The sequence below is a fragment of the Manacus vitellinus genome, unplaced genomic scaffold (genome assembly GCF_001715985.3).
Source record: "Manacus vitellinus isolate BGI_N305 unplaced genomic scaffold, ASM171598v3 scaffold_16_pilon, whole genome shotgun sequence".
Lineage (NCBI taxonomy): Eukaryota > Metazoa > Chordata > Aves > Passeriformes > Pipridae > Manacus > Manacus vitellinus.
The window spans coordinates 778,678-798,411 of record NW_021939189.1 but is presented as its reverse complement, the minus strand read 5'-3'; the positions used below and the strand labels follow the sequence as shown (position 1 = coordinate 798,411).

The 19,734-nt window shown below is 50.2% G+C and overlaps 1 protein-coding gene across 1 annotated transcript; it reads right to left on the bottom strand.

Moving 5' to 3' along the window:
• Positions 1-3,287: 3,287 nt before the first annotated feature.
• MORF4L1 (mortality factor 4 like 1) lies at positions 3,288-19,699 on the bottom strand. The gene is made up of 13 exons (XM_029958823.1): positions 19,650-19,699; positions 17,625-17,671; positions 15,255-15,322; positions 13,012-13,098; positions 12,778-12,858; positions 10,652-10,714; positions 8,490-8,515; positions 7,852-7,940; positions 7,647-7,748; positions 7,093-7,181; positions 5,823-5,995; positions 5,432-5,516; positions 3,288-3,937 (listed from the first exon to the last, which is right to left on the bottom strand). The coding sequence occupies exons 5-13, from the start codon at positions 12,834-12,836 to the stop codon at positions 3,853-3,855; spliced, it is 771 nt and encodes a 256-aa protein (XP_029814683.1). The 5' UTR covers positions 12,837-12,858; positions 13,012-13,098; positions 15,255-15,322; positions 17,625-17,671; positions 19,650-19,699; the 3' UTR covers positions 3,288-3,852.
• Between the last annotated feature and the right edge of the window lie 35 nt (positions 19,700-19,734).

Below are 19,734 nucleotides of genomic sequence, written 5' to 3'. Positions count from 1 at the left end.
AGTCGCTCCTGAAAGGCTCTTTTAAAGAATAAACTAATTAGGCAGCAGCCTTTGCTGCTGCAGTGAGCAAATTAAAGGTGACAGTGGTGTCTGAGCCAGAGTCGCTCCTTGGCCTCACCGCCCCGGCTGCTCCTCGAGCTCCTGCCAAGGGTGGGAGCTGTGTGGCTCCTGTGGGACTCCCACCCTCCACTCGCTCATGTTGCCAGTGGGGGCTGCCCGGCCAAGGACTCCCAGACCCACTGAGCAGCTGGTGGGGCTCGGGGGTGATGTGAGGCCATGGGAATACCATGGAAATCAAAACCTCACAGTGCCACCCAGCAGCAGCCGCTGGGTCCTTGAGGAGACACAGCTCCTGGCAGCCCCTCCCAGCCCAGAGCAGCTGCAGGAAGCTGATTTACCCCGAGAGAAGCCGATTACAGTTCCCTGACACCCAGGAAGGCCACGCAGGCAGCAGAGCCACGGCGGGGCCGGAGGCTTCAGAGCTGTGTTTGCTCCAGGGGCACCGGTGGGTCCTTCAGGAGATGGGCTGGGGGAGCATCCTCTGTGCTGCTCCTGCATCTCTGCCCCCGTCATCTCACTATTCCAGGCACTAATTAACAGCAACGAGTAGGCGTGACCTTGGCATAATCCCAGTGTGGCAATAGAGCGTGGAAAGCCCAGAGCACCTGCACTGCAAAGCCTGTTGCAGGTAACAGGGAGTCACATGGAGACCTAATGGGCTTTGGCTCCAGCCCCGCGGCGGGACCCATGAGCTCCTCATTCCCTGGGGTAAGCTCCTTATCTCTGCAGGGAGCTCCAGAACCCCTGGCAGCTCAGACAGGAACCCCTGGCAGCTCAGACAGCCCCGGCTCCTTCCCCTGCCCACGGCAGGGCCGAGCCCCCCGCTCTGGCACAGGCCCAGGACCACCGTGTGATGTTCCTGCTCCACCACAGCAGAGCCCAGGAGGGCACGGGCTGCTCCCAGCACATCCCAGAGCACCACGGCACGGGCAGGACACGGCCAGAGGGGACAGCAGGGAAGGGTTTCTGGGGGAGCACTCACCTGCACGGATGCCATGGCCCAGCCTGGGCAGGGATCACTCTGCTGCCTCCCCTCTGCCCTGTCCATCCTGGGACTGGAGCAGGGCCGAGGCAGCCGAGCTCAGGGCGAGGGACCAGCCCGGGGATGGAGGAGCGTTGGGATCTCCTCTGGCACAAACACTGCTGTGCCCGGCAGGCTCTGAATGGCAGCAGAACAGGGCGAGGATGGACCCAGCCCTCCACACCCCCCGGCACAGGAAATCACCCTCAGACGGGAACAGAGGAAGGAAAAAGGTGACCCAGCGCGGGGGGCAGGAGGCACAGCCGGGCTGCTGACACTGCCCAGCACCGCCCTCCAGCCGGGACCACCCCGGGGGACAGCCCAACCTCTGCCCAGCCACCACCTCCACACAAAACTGTTTCCCACCTATAAATACACCTTCTGCAGGAGGAGCTTGGCCAGCCCAGGGCACCCACAGACCCCAAGTTCACCATCCACCTCTGCAGGGATACACGAACCAGCCACACAGACACTGGCACAGCTCCAGGCACTCCATCCCACCCCCAGCTCAGGAGACTTGGCTGAGGAGGGGATGAGTCCCCAGCACCATCCAGCCCTGGAGCTGTGAGGGACAGGCCACACTCGTCCCGCAGCACTGGGAGCAGAAGGAGCTTTCATGTGCTCGGGTACCAGGCAGGTGTTGTAGCCCCTCACCTTGCAGAGACACAGCCTGTTCTTCAGCAGGGCTTCACCCCTGAGCTTGGCATGGCAGGATGATTGGAGAGGCCTTTTCCAACCTAAAGGACTCTGGGAAATTGCTGCCTGGAAGCTGATGATTGATGCCTCAGGCCATCAGGGGACACTTCACCCTTCCCAGGAGCTGGAAGGAGCAGAGGCTTCCCAGCTTGGAGAGGCCACACAGCACCAGGCACATCCCCTCCCTGGGGAGGCCGAGCATGGCAGGAGCAAAGCCCTCGGAATCTGCCACTCCTGCATCCAGAACACCCCTTGGCTGGGGAGGCAGAGACAGGACTGAGCCTCCCACTCCCTGCCTCACCTCCCTTCCCTGCCTGTGGACAGCCTGGAAAACAGAGCAGGTGGTGCCTCCTGAGCTCAGCAGAGGAGCAGCAGAGCAGGGAAGGAGGCCCAGCAGGTCCCTCCATGTGAGGGGAATGTGGCTGTGAGCCCCCCAGGATACAGGCCTTGCCTGGGGGGCTGTGGGCTGGCACCACCTCCAGCTCCTGCTCCCACCCTCACTCTGGCTGTCCTGCTCTTGATTTTCCAGCAGGACACCAGGGAGCTTCCCACATAACAACAGGATCCCCAGAAGATCCATCCAGGTCTCGGTACAAACACCGTTCTCTGAACACAAGCACTGACAGCGAAAGGTTGTTTTCCCTCTTGGGGCAGCTGGCAAAGGATAAATCCATTGTTCAGCCCAGAACACGGTCCTGGCTCTGGTTAACACCCTGATAAATAACGAGCAGTAGCTAATTAACCTAATGAATCTGTGAAAGAGCAGACAGTGACTGGAACAGCCCCAGGAGCCAGAGGAGCACCCACCTTCCCAGGGCTCCAGGGCTGCTCCCTCCCAGCCCCTGTCCCTACTCTGCCTGCCCTGGGCAGGATTCCTGGCAGGAACCCACCTCGGAAGCACTGCGGCAGCTCCCAGCCCTGCCTCAGTTTCCATGGCGACTTCCCCTCACATCATTGCTCAATATTGTTCTTTTTCCATGCACCAGCAGATCCTGCTGCTCTTTTGAACAGCTCGTTATCCTGCCGGACCATCCCTGGCCCGGCCCCGCCCTGCACAGCTCAGGACCCGCTGGGTGGGTCGTTGTGCTCCGGTACAGGGGGGCACAGGGGCAGGGTGGGACACGACCCTGCTGGATTCCTGTCCAGGGAATCTGCTCACACCTTCCCTCAGCCCATCTTCACACACAGGCAGCTCCTGGCAAGGTGCAGCCCATGTCTGGGGACATGTGGGTGCAGGAGCCTCCCATTTCTCAGTCCCCACAGGAAGGGCACGATTCCACCCCACCCACACCAGAACAGCCCTTGGATCCCCAGATACTGTGATTTCCTGCAGTAACATCTGTGATTAAAACCTGGTGTTTTGCCTGGAAATAGCAGCTACTCAGGCCAGAGCCAAGTCCTGCAACACCATTAATACACGTCCCCAAACCCCTCATTCCCTTGGCTCGTCCTGGCCAGGACACTCACGGGGCAGGGACTTGGTAGGAACACAAACATCAGAAACAACGTCTGAAATTAAAAAAGTTTATTTGCAGCTCTGTAAAACAGCTCCATGAAAGACCAACATTTCCAAACACTACGAGATGAGAACACGTTTTCCTACTGTTAGAATATAAAAAAAAGTCACAGTCCTTCAACTACCCCAAGAGAAGCGAACATTTACGGACCAAACATGGCACTTGCACCACCACCAAGTCAACGGGTCGAGTCAGACAGTCAATAGCACCAGCACAGGTGACACAGCCCCGGGGGTCTGTCGGACTATGGAATAAAGCAGGTTAGTGAGGCCAAGCCTCGTTCAGAGCAGCCCTACGAGCACGGAGTTCATACAGAGACACACCAAACACATTCCTTCACATCCCACCGACACAAACAGCGAGCCAGGAGCAGCACAGAGCTCCAGGGAGCTCCGGCCGTCCTCCTGGGACAGGAAATCTTCAGGACTTTACATGCCAGCTCCATTTCACACACACAGCTTTGTTCACCTTATGTTTACAGGGCCTGTGCAAGAGCTGTGCAGTGGGGAGGTGAAGGACAGGATGCAAAGTGGACAGTTGCAGGGATCCAGACTGGGATTACACCGCTTTCCGGTGGTACTCGGGAGGGGCCACTTCATAGTCACTGGCACTGAACAATGCAGAGGAATTCTTTGCTAAATACCTACAGAAGTAATAAATAGATTAAATTACCTTCCTGCCCAAATTCTCCACCGTTCAGAACCGTGTGAGTCCTCAGGTGTTAGCCCAGAGCACACGATGGATTTGAGCAGCACAAATCTCACACCAGCTGTGTCAGGTTAACTCCACATTTGACAGCTCAGGCAAAAAAATCAATTAAAAACCAAAATCAATTCCAAGCAAGCTGTCAAACGGCTCTGTCTCCAGGTGAGGTCAAGATTAATAAGATGAAACAGCTGATATTTGAGGTCCAGGCAGCTGCAGTACATCCACTACTGACCTACTCCAAGGGAGAGGGAACAGGACCCCAGGGAGTTCTGTCTGCACAAACAGGGAACCTCAGGGGCTGAATGAATGATGGCAAAACAAGGGATGGCCAAAGATAAACGTTATGTGCCCCTCAAATCTCATCAAATGGATGCAGGGATTTCTGGTCACTGGCTTCACATTTCTGCCTTTACAGCCAAAGCTCTTCAGACCTGCATTCACCTCAGACTGACCCAAAAGACCAGGATCTACTCCAGGCTCTCAGGCTATTCCAAGGCAGCTTTTCCCTGGCTTTCAGGCTGATCCATTCCAAGCCCTGCTGCAGAGCCATCCTGGATTTACTGAAGGTTTTCTTTCAACTTCCAATTGCTTATCCAATCACATAATCCTGGAATGGTTTGGGTTGGAAGGGACCTTAAAGCTCATCTCATTTCACATTAAAGCCTTTTATTATCATTCAGGATGGTGTTTTCCTCCCAGATATCCCACAGCCACAGGGCTGCAGCACAAGCACACTAAAGCTCCAGTGACTGTCTGTCCCAGAAAAAACATCCATAAAGTTCATCAGTTTTTAAATATTTGCTCAATTGCTGTTGAGTAACTGTTGTGTAATTCAACAGCTTGCTGGAATTATCATCATCTGCTTTTTATAGCAACTAGAAATAAAAGTTGAAGCATTTATTTTGAAACAAGTAGCAGATTTGGGCAGTTTAGAAGTGCAGATTAACAGAATCCTGGAATGGTTTGCATTAGAAGGGACTTTAAAGCTCATCCCATCCCACCCCTGCTATGGGCAGGGACACCTCCCACTATCCCAGGTTGCTCCAAGCCCCATCCAACCTGGCCTTGGGCACTTCCAGGGATCCAGGGGCAGCCACAGCTTCTCTGGGCAACCTGTGCCAGGGCCTCAGCACCCTCATAGCCAGGAATTCCTTCCCAATATCCCATCTATCCCTGCCTTCTGGCAGTGGGAAGCCATTCCCCCTTGTGCTGGCAGTAGCAATAATCTCAGTGTAAGGAGAGATTTAAAACCAGTCTTACTGTGCTCCTGTACAGCAGTCAGAGCTTCACTGGGATCCAACACTTCACTGCGAAGATCCCCCACACAGGCCCCAAATCATACAACTATTCACTGAAAACAGGCAGCAACACAACAGCCTGTGCTTCCTGAACTTTGCCTTTCTTGCTGCAAGACCTTCCCAGTACTTACTTTAAGAAGTCATGCAAATAGTTTAACAGCAAGGCCAGACTCTTCTCGTCCAGGGGCGTGTAGGCGAGCATGGCTCCGATCCGCACTGCTCCGAAGGAAGGAGCACTGGTTACTCACAGAACACCTTCACAAGGCCTGCAGCACAGCCCACACCTTCACAGTAGCACAGAAAAGCAGCCCAGCAACCTACTCCAATATGCACAAGCTCAACGGGACTGTTAAAAGCCCATTTCCACCCCAAAGCCCCCAATGGCTCTGAGCATTTTGGATACGTGGAGCGAGGAAAGAGTGAACCCACGATCCAGAGCTGCCTGCCATGGACTCAAGAGGGGAAAAGAAGGATCTGAATCCTTCCAACTGCTCTTCCTCACCCTCCCAAGGTGGTACTCACCAAACAGCCTCAGGAGGTGTGGGGCACCATAGACCTGAGACATGGGAGCATCCGGGTGATCCGCCAGGATTTCGGCGTACTGGGGCCTCTCGAACTTGTAGAGCAGCTGAGTTCCCAGCATGACGTTGAAATACTCCTTAATCCCAGCCACCACCTCGTTGACAGCGTATTCCCTGGGGACAGAGCACACTGCCAGCCCTGCTCCAAGGATGGGATGGACACAGGGGGAGCCCTGTCTTGGTGGGACCAGCAAAATCCTGAGGATCTTGGGCAGGCCTTCAGATCTTCCAAGGAAATTTGTCTGGAGACCTTACAATGTACAGCCACGGGGAGTGGTGCATTTCCAGACCTCCCTTGAAAATGGGCTGTTCTGAACTCAGGATTCAGGCAAACCAAGAGCAGCCTTGTTTTTAGTCACCCACTCAGAGAGATGAACTCTTGGAGCAGCCCTTCCAAAGGAACAGGCAGGATTTTAGGGACACTCACCAGCTCTTCTCTTTTCACCAAAGTTCATCCCAACTCACAACACTTTAAAAGTACAATATTGAAGTAACTGGACTGAACTCCTGCTTAAAGAGAGGGACAGCCCCCAGTATTTCAGGCACCTGATCCCTTCTTCCCAGACCTCTCCTGCCATATTCCTGCAGGCCTCCGAGTTCACCCTGCCTGGACAGGAATTGGTGACACTGAGCAGCCCAGCCCTCACTCCACCCTGCCAACACATTCAGAGCAGACATCAGGACAATTACAAAGGAGGTTAAAACACCCTGACAAGTCAACAATCTGCCTCCTCCTGAATGGCAGAAAATAACTTCCCCTTTCTGTTCTCTCTCCCTTTCAAACAGGAAAGCTTCCTTCAGAATAAACACACCTTGTTTTGGTCAGGGCTGACTGCTGGGGTAATTACAAATGAGTAATTAGCTCTGCTCATCTGAATGTTTTACCAGTCCTCACGCACCTCCCTGTCCCTGTGCCTGGGAGGGAGCCCAGCAGCTCTGAGCTCACCTACCAGGCAGCTCTTCTGGGCTGTTTGTATCATCTTCCCTCGGGAGAAGGCTTGGGAAAGGGGGAGAAGCAGAAATAATACCCAGAAAGCAGAACTGCAGCCTGGAATTACCCCCTCAAGATTTCTAAACTCCTCCATCACCTTGGTCTTGGAACAGGATGCTGGACACTGGGCTGGGCCTTGGTTCACAAGTTTACTTGATTTTTCCAAGTCCAACAACAACAGCAAAAGAAGTGTTTAAGGCTGGAAATGGCCACAACTCACTTGTTATCAGTATTTCCTCGGGATTTTTTGTAGTTTGCATAATCCTCTAAAATGGAGTCAACATTCTTCTTGGCAGGAAGGTAGAAGAGCTGCAAAGAACAAATACAAGTTACCTAATTTTTGCAGACATTTATACCTGGAAGCTGCATTGAAACCAATGCACACAAGGGCATTTCCTAGACTGAAAACAGCAGGTTAAGGTGTTATGTGTTATTAAAGGAACACCCCAACTGTTTTAATGGGCATACAAAACCCCAACCAACCTGAGCACCCTGGGCCATGGAAGGTGTCCCTGCCCATGGCAGGGAGTGGAATGAGACTGGTTTCCATGTCCCTTCCCACCCAAACCATCCCAGGATTCCAGGGCTATATCCATGTTTCCATTTAACTCCTGTGCTGCTCAACAGCAACCTGATGATGAACTCCTGAATTAGAGTTAAATAAAGTCATGCCAAGAGTCACAGGTACACAGCAAGGCACACACGTGCCCCCCCAGACTGGACCATGAGTTTCACACCTCTGGGATGGCCCAAACTGTTCTCTTGCCCAGTCACCTGCTTCTGCCTGGTGATCAAGTCCCAGTCATCTACCAGCCATGGCTTCAGCTCTTCTGGGATCTTCACCTTCACTTCAACTCTGTTCATAAATGTTTCTTCCTGAGAAAAACAAAGCCACACTCATCACTCCCAGGTGCTAATGGTGAGCACAGCCCCCTGCCTGTTTTCCACCCAGATCCTGGGAGGGGATGGCAACACTCACACTTTCCACCGTGGGATCTACTCGAGCCCTTTTCTTCCTCGGGGGCTGGGGAGTCTCACTGGTGCTGCTCCCCTCTCCAATGCCTGGAGCTGTGCAGAACACAGACTTCATCAGTGAGAAACACCAGGGAACATTTAAGACTCGGATTTCTCTCAGATCCCCTTTTGGTTTGGTTGGTTTCTGTGTGACATGTTACTTGTGTGCTGGCAGTCCCACGTTTGGGGCACTTTAAACTGCACCAACACGTGCCTGAAGGTGGAGGTTTCTGCACTAAAACCAAACCCATGTGTCACTGTCTGTAATATTCTCTAGCACAATTTTTGGGCCCAGCAGCTCAGCTTTGCAGCTGTGTCCCACCTCCAGCTCAGTAAGAAAACGTAAGTCTGACTTAGGAAGTTATTTCCACAGATCCAGGGAGATCTCACTTGGCTTTTAATCTGCAAGAGGTCAAAAAATCCTGACAGACTGAAACAAGTAGATCTTGTGCAAAGCAGAAGAGTGTGCACCCCTCCTGGGCAGGGAGGGACTGAGGAGTGCAGGAGGGACAGCACAAGGGAACAGTAATTACAGATTTAAGGTCTTTCCAGCTAAGAATCCTTCACTAAGGGGATCCACTTATATACAAAATACATACTTACTTTTCTGCTTGTTCTTTTTTGTTTTCCTGCAAAGAGAACACAAATTATTGCAAATATGAAGAGAGTGGTACTTCAGGAAGCCAAAGCAGAAAGCCAGAACAATTGTCCACTAAGTTCAGTGCAAGGAGCAGATACTCAGGGGCCTGGGGAGTGTTTAGATAAAAACACAGGAAAGAAATATCAGCTATGACTTCACAGTTATAATACTACAAGATTTTTCATGTAACAGGTTAGAATTCACCTTTTCTTTGGATGTTTTGTCCTTCCCAAGTGCTCCTGGAGAACTACACTAGATCTGTAGGTGTTCTAATTCTGTATTTCAAACAGAACGTGGGACAAGGAAACAGAAGTGCTGGGAATTACCAGAGAAATCTCAGTCAACTGAATCAATTTCCAGTAAAATATTGAAAACCCCTCCAGTTTTACCACTACAGCAGCAGAGGGAAGTTTCAGTAGCACTTTGTTTGTTGGCTACCCATTTTCATAAAGTTTTAACTGGAGTACGACCAGTCACGTCTCAGTTTTCTCCCTGCTAACAGCAGGCCAGTTCAACTGCTCCAAAAGCAGTTTGTGTGGACAGAACTCATTACCAGTAAGAGATTATTTCCTTGCAAATTCACCACCACCTCAAGTGACTCGTTTTCAGGCTCTGAGCTGGGTTTATCTGGGCCAGGAAAAAGGCAGAGTCCCCAGGAAGGGCTGAAGATAAGAAGAGTAAGGGTTGTTTGTTTTTTGTTTTTTTTAAACTTCAAGTCAAACAAGCATTAGGCTGAAACTGAGGCCAGAATAAAGCTCATCTCTCCAGAAAGAAGGAGCAATGGCCAAGTGAAGTCACTGATAGTGGACTGGTGTATTGAAGAGAAAGGCTTTTCTTCCAAACCTAAAGTAAACAGGGAGGAACAGGGAGTTCTTCCCAGAATTGAAATCACAAGATAAAAATTATGTTAAGCATTAGAACTGAAGCAGAGTTTTAACCACTGGAACAGAGGGGCAATATAATATAAATAATGTAAAGTCCTTATCAAATATAAAGCTGAACAGCACCAAGTAGGTGCCTCATGCTGCAGATAATCCTTTCCTGCAAGGACAAGTGGAATGCAAGTCCTGAAGGGACACAAGAGATTGAACTTACTTAGGATGGGTTAAACACATCCTTTTGTGCCACTTCACAGCCACATGGGAACAGAAGCCCCAAACTTGCACTGCCTTCTCTTTCCACAGCCCAGCTGTGCATTCCCCTCTTTCTCCCTTCACTGCCACTTTTCACTGAACTGGACAACAAAACTGAAAAGCACCATGGAAGCCTCAAAGAAGCTTCTGTGGAAAGAATTTTAATTAAAAGCCTGAACAGAGGTGGGAAGTGCTGAAGATCTCACAGTTCAAACATAGAGGAGGAATGTGGGGGGTGTGTCACAACAGTGAAAGGTGAAGCCTGAAGAACTGAGCAATCTTTCCCCAAGACAGATGAAAAACACCAAAAAGCCCCAAAGCAGCAGACATTAAAATGACAGGAGTCATCCTCCTCCTTCCTCACCTCTTCAAAAAGAGAACAGGCTGCCACAAGATGATGGGGAGGCCAGAAGTCCAAAGGGTTCAGAAGTTACTGGATAAATATAAGACAGTCCCACACAGGGACATTAAACCATCACATGGACACAGCCTCCAGCTCTGAGGCCCCTCAGTCACAGAGGGCTGGAAGCACAGAGGTGTTTGGGGAGAGCATCTCTGGCCCTGACTCACTGGTTCCCTCTGGGAAACCCTCTGGGCACAGGTTACTGGTGGCCAGAGAGGAGGAGGGGAAGGAACCTCCAGCCTGAGCCAGTCCCAGAGCTGCCCCAGCCCTGCACAACTGGCAGGGTTTGGATGGTGTTTGGCATTTGGAGGGCCTGGGAGAGCCACCAGCTGTGCCCAAGGGAGCAGGGGATGCCCCGAGCCAGGCAGACAACACACCTTGGCACGTTCAGGTCAACAACAAGACTTGTATTAGCCGAAAAAACAGCTAATGCTGGTTTTAAATAAACCCACCACCAAACCAATCCACTGCTGCCAAACCTACGTGACCCAGCTGAGGACTCAGAGAGTCTGTACAAGAAGAGTAGGGAAGCAAAGAGGTTTGGGTTGCAGGACAGGACCCCTGGTGTGACAGCACAGCCCTGACTCACCGTGTGGAGATGGCAGGGGTCTCCAGACAGCAAACAGTGTGGGCTCCATCCCGGCGGAAAAACCTGCAGGTGAGGACACAGTGTCAGACCTGGTGTTCAGCCTTCAACTGGGTCTAAGCATTTCCTCTCCCTCAGCCTCCAAGAAGGGGAGAAAAATAGGGAGGCTTTGTTGGAAGCAGCACTGAGGGAAGCACTGGATGTGGTTTTGGCCAGAGATGAGCAGCAAGCTCAGTGTAACAACATGGGACCTGTTCTGACCCACCTCCCCAGGCCAGGCTGCTGCTCCAACAACAGCTTCCCTCTCCCCCTTCACAACTCAAAATCCATCACCAAAGAATTAGCTTTTCCAATCAATGAAACAGAAGTTTCAGAGAACTACCTTATGTCTGCCTTGCTCTGCTGGAGACAGCCACAAGAGCTTAGGATAGTGGTGGCAGCAGAAAGCCAAGCCAGGTGCTTTCCAAAACTTGTTTCAACCAGGAATGAAGTCAGACCTGGTAATGTCTGTAAAGCTTTACAGTTTCACAGGGGCTTAAACCAAAGTCATTTTTGCTGTTGGGTCTCCCTTGGACACAACATCAGGTGTGGGTGAGAGGATTAGCCCACGTCTGACCTTAAGCCCAGGTTAACACTTAGTGTTTACTCAGCCAGAAACAACTGCCCCCTGCTCCCAGCCTGAGCTGCCTGGGTGACTCAAGCTGGAACCTACTCTGCAGTTACTCTTGCCATGCTCTCTGTAGTGCAAACTACACACTTACAACTGAGGCATCCCTGCCTCTGCCAGACTCACACCTGGGATTAACCCTCCTCCCACTGACTCACATGTGAGACAGCTCTGGTGTGACAGCCCCCTAAGCAGCCAAATTAGCAGTGGTCATAATTTAGACCTGGTTTAATTAGACTTTAATGACAATCATTATCAACTATCTACACAGAGAGGTGGGGTGGGCTTTTGTCACCCCCAGGAGAAGACAAGCAGTGCCTGGTCCCTGTCAGAGGTTGGTGCTGAGCTGACAGAGCACAACCTGAGCTGGTGCTGGAGCCCCTGGGAGCCCCCAGCAGAGCACAGGGGAGCACCCCCAGCACTGGGGATCAGCCAGATCCACTGGCTCCCCATCCCAGAGACCAGGAGCCAATTACAGCCCGGGCTGGGCTTTGCTAATCCCAAAGTGAAACTGCTTCAGGATGCAGAGCAAACACCAACTACCTGACCCCAGTACTGCTGCCTTCTCAAACCAGTGATTCACAGTTCATAACAAAGCTGCCACAGATGACACATGAAATCTCAGGCTGCTGCCAAATCCACTTCTGAAGAACTGATGCCATTTCAGCAGCTTCCTCATGAACACCAGAATCATAAAGGGAGTCAGGAATTCAAAACATCCCATTAGCAATGACCATCTTCATAATTAAGCAAAACACTGTCCCAAACAGAGGAGTTTGGTGACAACTGAGCAAAGCAGCAGAGCTGCACTGTCTGTGTGAGAATCTACCACACCACCTCTTCTGAAAGCCAAAAGGATGGAGTGAAAAGTCTGACAGTTACAGCCTCAAATTGATTTTTTCCAATAAATGTCTGAGCTTGCTTCTGGTCTCTTAAGATGCAAACCCATTTTTAATAGAGTATGGGTTTAGTTTTGTCAAAACCAGCCAAACAGACTCTTATAATGCAGTTTTGATAATTCTACAGTGAGAAGGCATTGTAAGGATTTTATTCCCAAGTGCTTGCAGAGCCTGGAACAAGTGGGAAATTCTATATGAAAACTGATTTCACTGAGATACACGAGACTTATGAGGAATCACCACTTTTTGAGTGTCAGGTCACCCACTCAAGAGGAACAGAGTGCAAAAAATGTAGGATGTGTTTACTCAATACCCCCATTCAGTCCTGAACTCTTCACCATCTAAAGGCAGTTTAATAAAATACTTCAACAAAGGCCTTTTTGACATCATGTAACACAGCTTTTGCATGGGCTGTGTCACAGGAAATGGAGTTTAACCTGCAGGCCCATTCTAAGAAAAATCCTACAGATCAAGAGCAAAAAGACAAGCAAAGGTTTAAGAGCTGCTTGGGGTGGGGGGTTGGGGGTTGTTTTGTGTGTTTTTTTAAATAAAAACCTTCTTACACTTCAACATTCTTCTGCTGCAGACCAGAAGTTTTCTTGCCTGGAGCAGCTCCTCTCATCTTCCCCTCTGCATATTGTTCCCTTTAAAAAGAGGAAATTCATAAATGAGACTTTAATGGAAAAGAAGCTTGCTTTATTTTTTTTAAAACTCATTAACTTCCCTTGATATGTAGCTGTTGGATTGAAGCTCTTAAAAATATTTACTGAGAAGGATTTTCTACCAAAATTACTCACTGATTGGCCTTTTGAAGTTCTTTTTGTTTCTGCAGGTTGGTATCCACGTATTTGAGCACTCTGCTTTCTGGAACCCATTCATCCCAGCTGCAAAAAAGCCAAAATACCAGATGATCACTCAAAAACTTCAAGAACAATTGCATTCTACACACAACAGTCAATTCAAAACTTCACAGAATTTGGGACTAAACTGCTTTTGTGTCAAGTCATGGACTGGCACAACTCAAGGTGTAAGTTACCAAACACATTCCCCACTGACTGAAGCTGGAATGGTTTTTCTAGGGAAGTGTAACCCTCAGGCATTTCCAAAGAATTTCCCAAACTTGAAGATGGGCAATTCAGGAGGGAGAGGACTGACTTTAACTCAAAAGAAGCATCACAGGAAAAAAAAATAATATTCCATGCTTACTAAACTATGGGACACCTGCAGCCATAATATATTAAGAAGCAAGTTTCCTTTATCTATTCCAACATTTTATAGGTTAACAAATTCAGCAATAAGATCTTACTGTAAGGAGAAGAGCTCTGATTTCTGTCTGTGAAGGAAACCAAGATGGAATGAATATTTGAAGAATCTGAACGATTTAAGAGAAGAGGTGTTGGGGAAATTGCCATTACGAGCAGCAATTCCACTCTGACACAAAGAGTGGGTCATCTGAGCAACCAGTTTATTTCAAATAAAACACATTAAAAGTGGCCAAGAGATTCTAAAGTTAAAGTTCTTTCTACAGAGTTCTGTGTCATTTTCCCACAGCTGCCAGTGCTGGAGTGTGGAGTGGCCAAACCAACACTGCTACAGGAGTACCAGGGCTTTGGAGTGTGAAGACAAGGCAAGCTCAGCATCCAAAAATTACAGAAAAACCACTCCAGCTGTACCAAAAGCTTCTGTTTTTAGGCAGTGCTTTGGTAGCTCTTTAACTCCCTCCCTCCTGCCTGCAGAGCTGCAGGAGACGTTCCCAAGGTGCTGTGTAACCAGGGGACACATTGCACTGCATGGGCAAGAAACCCTTTTGTGTCCTGACTGCTGACACTGGCAAAAAGCTTAGGAAGCCAAGCAATTAGCAAAGGCCCACAGCCAGAGAAGCCCAAGTGAAGGGCTCACAGTGCCCCAGAGCTCCCTGGCTCTTGCAGCAACGCCACTTTTAATGCTGTTAATTGGAAGCTTGAAGGCAAAGGAACTCAGCACAAGCAAGAAAAGCGGGATCGGGACACCAGTTCTGGCCCCTCCCTCGGGATAAACCAGGGGAGGAAGGACCAAATGTTTGCTGCCTCATTAACAGACAGCACTGGAGCTGATTGTGCTCCTGGAGCTGTGCACACTGAGCCAGTCCTGTCCTCTGGCAGGAGGGTGAGCAGCTGCAATTAAAAGTTACACAGAAAACACCAAGTTCTGCTTTGAGTCACATCAGTGAGATCAGCAGAGCTGTGACTGAGAGTCTTCAGCACTGAGATGAAACAAAACCAAAGCAAACAGGAAACTGCTCCCTGAGACTTCCAAGGCTGAGGAGCTGAAGCTTTTAATCACTGAGGAAAAACTCCACTTTTCCTGAGTTCGAACTGAGTGGCAGAACATAATTCAAAAACAGGGAAAAAAGGGCACCAGTACAACAGCCTCCTGAAGTTTTCACCTTTAATGGCCTCATCATTTATTTCACAGAGTCACCTTTCATTTTCAGCAACCCCTCAGCCAGAATCCTGTTATTTCTGCAGGAGGGAAAAGGATCTCCAAGTTTGCTTTATCAAGGGAGGCTGGAACCGAAGCACAGGCTACACCTGCCCCGTGAAGGGCTAACCCAGCCAGCCCTCCCCTGCTGAACACAGCCCTCAGCAGGCTGTGCTTCCCCAAAACTTGCTGCCAAACGTGGTATAAAAGTCAAGCACAGGGTATTTGAGTGCAGTTTTGCTCCACCTCAGTAGGAGTTGCCTCTTCTACCAACGCATAACAGACATTTCTGCCAGGGAGGAATTACAGTAAGTGTTTTCCACCCTGAACAAACAGAATGCTACAGAGCATTCCCATCACTCTCCTGACACCCCAGGCTCTGCAGGAGATGGTTAGTTTGGCAATGTTTTCTTTGTGTCACTATAAATCATCAGCTCAGGTATAAAATATTTAGGTTGGTCCCAGAGAACCTCCCCACACCAGGGACATTGGCAGTGCTGGTCCACCCAGCTCACGCTCAAACAAAACATCCTCCTCTAAAGGACAAAGGAACTGTGCTTTCATTTTGTGCAATACTTACTTTTTATTCCAACCACTGTAGTGGATAAAGTATTTCACTTGCTTGTCCTTTATGGCAACCTTTACACACTGGAAGAGAGAGGAAAGGTCAGTCAGCCCCAAAGAGAACAAGGAGACTGGAATGAGTTTTGGTTTTTTAGCTTTCAGTTTAAACAAAGAGATTTCCATGCAAGCACCTGGAATCCTGGCAGCTATCCCACAGCAGACACTGCCCTCTAACCCACACTACTGCCTACTGAGGGACTGGGAAGGGCAAAGCAAAGCTCTCCAGAGGGATTCCTTCCTTCAGGAGCAGGACCAGAACCCCTGAGGATGCCCCAGGAGTAGCCAAGCAGCTGCTTCCCTGCTCCAGGTGAGCCAAAGCCATTCCCTGGAGCTCATTCCCATCCAGCCCCCCCTCACAGACAGGTCAGCTGCTGGAACACAGGAACATCACAAGGTAAAATAAATAACAGGGATGTCCCCAGCCACAGAGAGAGCCTTGTGTTCAGAGGGAGCTGCAGTAAGGGCTGGTTTTGGGTTAAGAATCTAAACAGGAGGTAAATAAGCACAGTTCTTTCCATCAGAAGACTGGCCTAGGGATACAGCTCAAGCAACCACAGCCACATTAAAAACCCAGCCAGGGACAGGCCTCTTCCTGGAAAAACAGCCCAGAACAGAAAATACATAACCCCAGCTAGGTCAGTCCCTGAACTTCTTGGCTATACAAATTAAATCCACCAAGTTCAGCACTTCACCCCCAGAGTCACAGTGGTGTTCTGGAGATGCTGAGACACAGGTGCCACTTGGCAGTGACAGAACAAGGGTGCTGTAAAACAGGAACAATGACCCTCTGTAGCTCCAGCTTTTAGTTGCTTTTTAAAGATTTTTTCCCCATTGAAGTAAGAACTACTCACAGAAGTTATAATTGCTGTTTCATTGCCATGCTGAATCACCCCTAAGTGTTATATAGTGTTCTGCTATACAACTCAAGAACGCAGTGTGATGTACCCTTTTTAATTAAAAAAAACCTGCCAACTGAGAGGAACATCATATTCCAGTAACCATCTCCAAAATGCCACATATGGAACTTAAACTCAGGCTCACTAGACTTGCACCCAGGAGTAAGGTCATGCTGCTCCTGCTGGAGCCAGTCCTGCACCAGGGGCTCATCCTGACAGCCTGAAGTCAAACCCAGTCAGACACAGACTGTGCCCGTCTCTACTTGTCTTGAAGAACAAAAGGGCTGAGCACAAAGCAAAAGATGACTCAAGTATATTTCTGTACCAAAATATTTTTTTTGCTGGAGGTTAGAAGTGCTTTAAGTGACTCTCATTTAACTCTGCACTGTAGAGATGTACGAGCAGTTCCCCTTTGCCACAACTCTTCACACTCCTCTAACACACACAAGTGCCTCCCTGACCATCCTGCTGTGGGACACCCCAGATGTGGTCAGGAACAAAGCAACCCATGAATTGAGAGTCACTGAAGAAAAACAGATCAAAGGAACGGGAAGAAAGCAAAGGTTATTATTAATTACTACTTACAAAGCACCTTTTAATATTAAATGCTTCTAAGTAAATAAAGAAAACATTTTACAATTAAAATTCAAGTTTATTCTGCCAGGACAGGAACTCAGAAGGATCCACTCTTATACCAACAGCCAGCCAAAAGCTTCTTGCCCGCTGGGAAATCCCTTCCAGCACCAAGCTGGCAGAGCCAGACCCTGCTTAAATCCCACTCTGGATAAAGGAGAGGGACACAGCATGGAGAAGACCAAGTGCTTCCCTGCCACCAGCCCTCTGAAGCTGCCCCATCAGTTAACATTCACTGACACTAAATCCTAATGGATTTAAATCCCTGTTTGAGGTGCCCCAGGAATTTCTGCAAGTCCTCTAACCCAGAGAGCTACAGCAGCCCTTTTTCCATTTCAGCAGGCAAATCCAGAGCTGCACCTCCAGCAAACCTGAGGCAGCAGGTTACCCTCCACATCACAGATCTGCAATGCAGGTTCATGTGGTTAAAAAGCCAGTACTGGGAAGCAGAACTGGGAATGCCACTTCCTTTAGGACTGTAACCCAGCAGCTCCAAGTCCTGCAGGTGCAAATGCTTCCCAGTGTTCTGGGAACACGGCTCTATTGGATATTCCAACATGTGAAACCACCCAGCCTTTGGGAGTTTACCAGAATAACTGCAGCACCACTGGGCTTCCTGATTTTTTTCAATATTATAAAGCTCCAGGATTTAAAATTTCACACATCATCAGGTTTTCATTAATTTTCATTTCAGCCCTTGATCCCACCTAGCGAGGCACAGCAGGGAAACTAAAGCAATTCCTTATTTTCCTGGGGGGCAGTGAGAACCACCTGCAGCAACAAGCTGCCACACTTACCTTTGCTTCATAAAGGAGAGGTCCATGGAAACAAAGCACTCGCTCACCTGGAAGAAAGGTCCAGATAAACATCTTAGAACACCCCAGTGCCATCTCCACACCACGTGTCAGCCAGGCCTGCCCACAGTGGGCACAACAGCTGGGACTCTGGCAGGGAACTGCCACCAAAACTCACATCCCTGCCCCCACACCAGGCACTCCCACACCCCACTGCAAGGCTGGCACACACGACTCCCTCAAAGCCTTCAGTTCTGGCTGCACACCCCAAAACACACTGGCTCCATACAGCACACTGCAGTCCAAGTGCTCACACAGCACACAGGGAAAACTGCCTGGCTCTGAGGGATCCTTCAGTCCTCTGACACTACACTTTGGTCCCCACCAGGACATTAACTCTCCTGAGAGATCCCACCTCTGCACCTCAAGCTTCTGACACGTGAAAGCCACTGTCACCTGTGCACCTTTCCCTGCAGGAAGAACAGCACCTGGTATTCCCAGTGCAGTCAGGAAGAGACACCCCCCACACTTCCCCATCTTATGTGTGGGATGGAACAGTGCTGGGTCTGTGGAAGAGCAACAAAAACTGTTCACTTGGAGGGTTTTATATAGGATGAGACTGTTCTTCACCCTGTTTTTTTTCTCCTCAATGGCAAGGCCTTACTGTGTGGTTACACTGTGGGAATTTCAATGTACTTCACAGGATACCTGAGCCCAGATGTTTCCTTCTGGAAGCTGCAGTGCCTCACATTTTTTGGGGAGATGAGCTGCAACGTGGGAGATGAGCTGCAGAACTAGAAAATGCTTCTGTGTATCAAGAAAGCAAAAGATTTAGAAAGCTTCTCACAGAAGTGCCCATTTTGATACATGACACGGTCAGTACTTTTATTTAAAGAAAGCAAATGTCAGTATAATTAAGGCTGACAATCAGAGGTGACACTATTCCCCTCCTGTGTCACCGTGCTTACAAGTGCTGGTGGAAACACCTCTCTATTTCCATTGTTGTTCAGTGTTTTCTAGGTGAGATGTCCGCAGCTCCTGCCAAATACTTATTTTTAAAAATCACACAGCCATTTGGCGTTCTTTGTTTCTGTGAGAACCTGGCAGGCTCTGGCTCCCTCACTGCAGCCTCTCCCGTGAATCCCCCACACTGCAGCGACACAGCCACACCTATCCCTGATCCCAAAGGCCACCCCATCCCAGCGACACAGCCACACCTCTCCCTGATCCCAAAGGCCACCCCATCCCAGCGACACAGCCACACCTGTCCCTGATCCCAAAGGCCATCCCATCCCAAGGACACAGCCACACCTGTCCCTGATCCCAAAGGCCACCCCATCCCATCGCAGCCCTGCCCTGGCCAGGGACACCTCCCACTGTCCCAGGCTGCTCCAAGCCCTGTCCAACCTGGCCCTGGACACTTCCAGGGATGGGGCAGCCACCTTCCTATATTATTTCTCTTATTTATATCACTACCAACCACAATCGTAAGCTAAAAATCGAAATATATGCGGAAAAAGCCTGGCAAGGAGCCCGATTGACCCTCGTTCCCCTCAAGCCCCGGTGCTTCGTGGCGAACATGGATTCCGGCACAGCCGCGACCCCGGCGCTGCCTGCACGGATCCCCCTGCGCCGAGATCCCTCTCGGGGAAAACAAACCTTCCAGGCGCGAGGAAGCGACCCGTGACAGCCCCGGGGATCGCAACAGTTTTAACGCCCAGGAAGGTCCAGGCCCTTCAAGGGGCGAGGAACCGAAGGGCCTTCAGGATAACAGGGGGTGGGAAGGGCCCGCGCGTCACTGGGAGGAAAGAGCAGGCACGGGAAGAGACAAAGACTGCGGGAATTCGGCTTTCCCACGAATTCCCAAATCCTCAGGGCTGAGCAGCGAGGGATTAGAGCGAGATCACCCTCAAGGCACGAGCACTGGGTGCAAATCGCCGCAGCGGGCAGCGACCGGCGGCCGCCACCGCCCCGGGCCCCTCGCAGGGCACCCCACCCGCTCCCTCTGCATGGGTTAGGCAAACTCACCCTCCTGGAATTGGGCTGTGGAATCAATCTGCTGGCCGCCAATTTATAAGGGGCGGTCCCTGCTCGCCCGGTTCAAGCCCGCGGG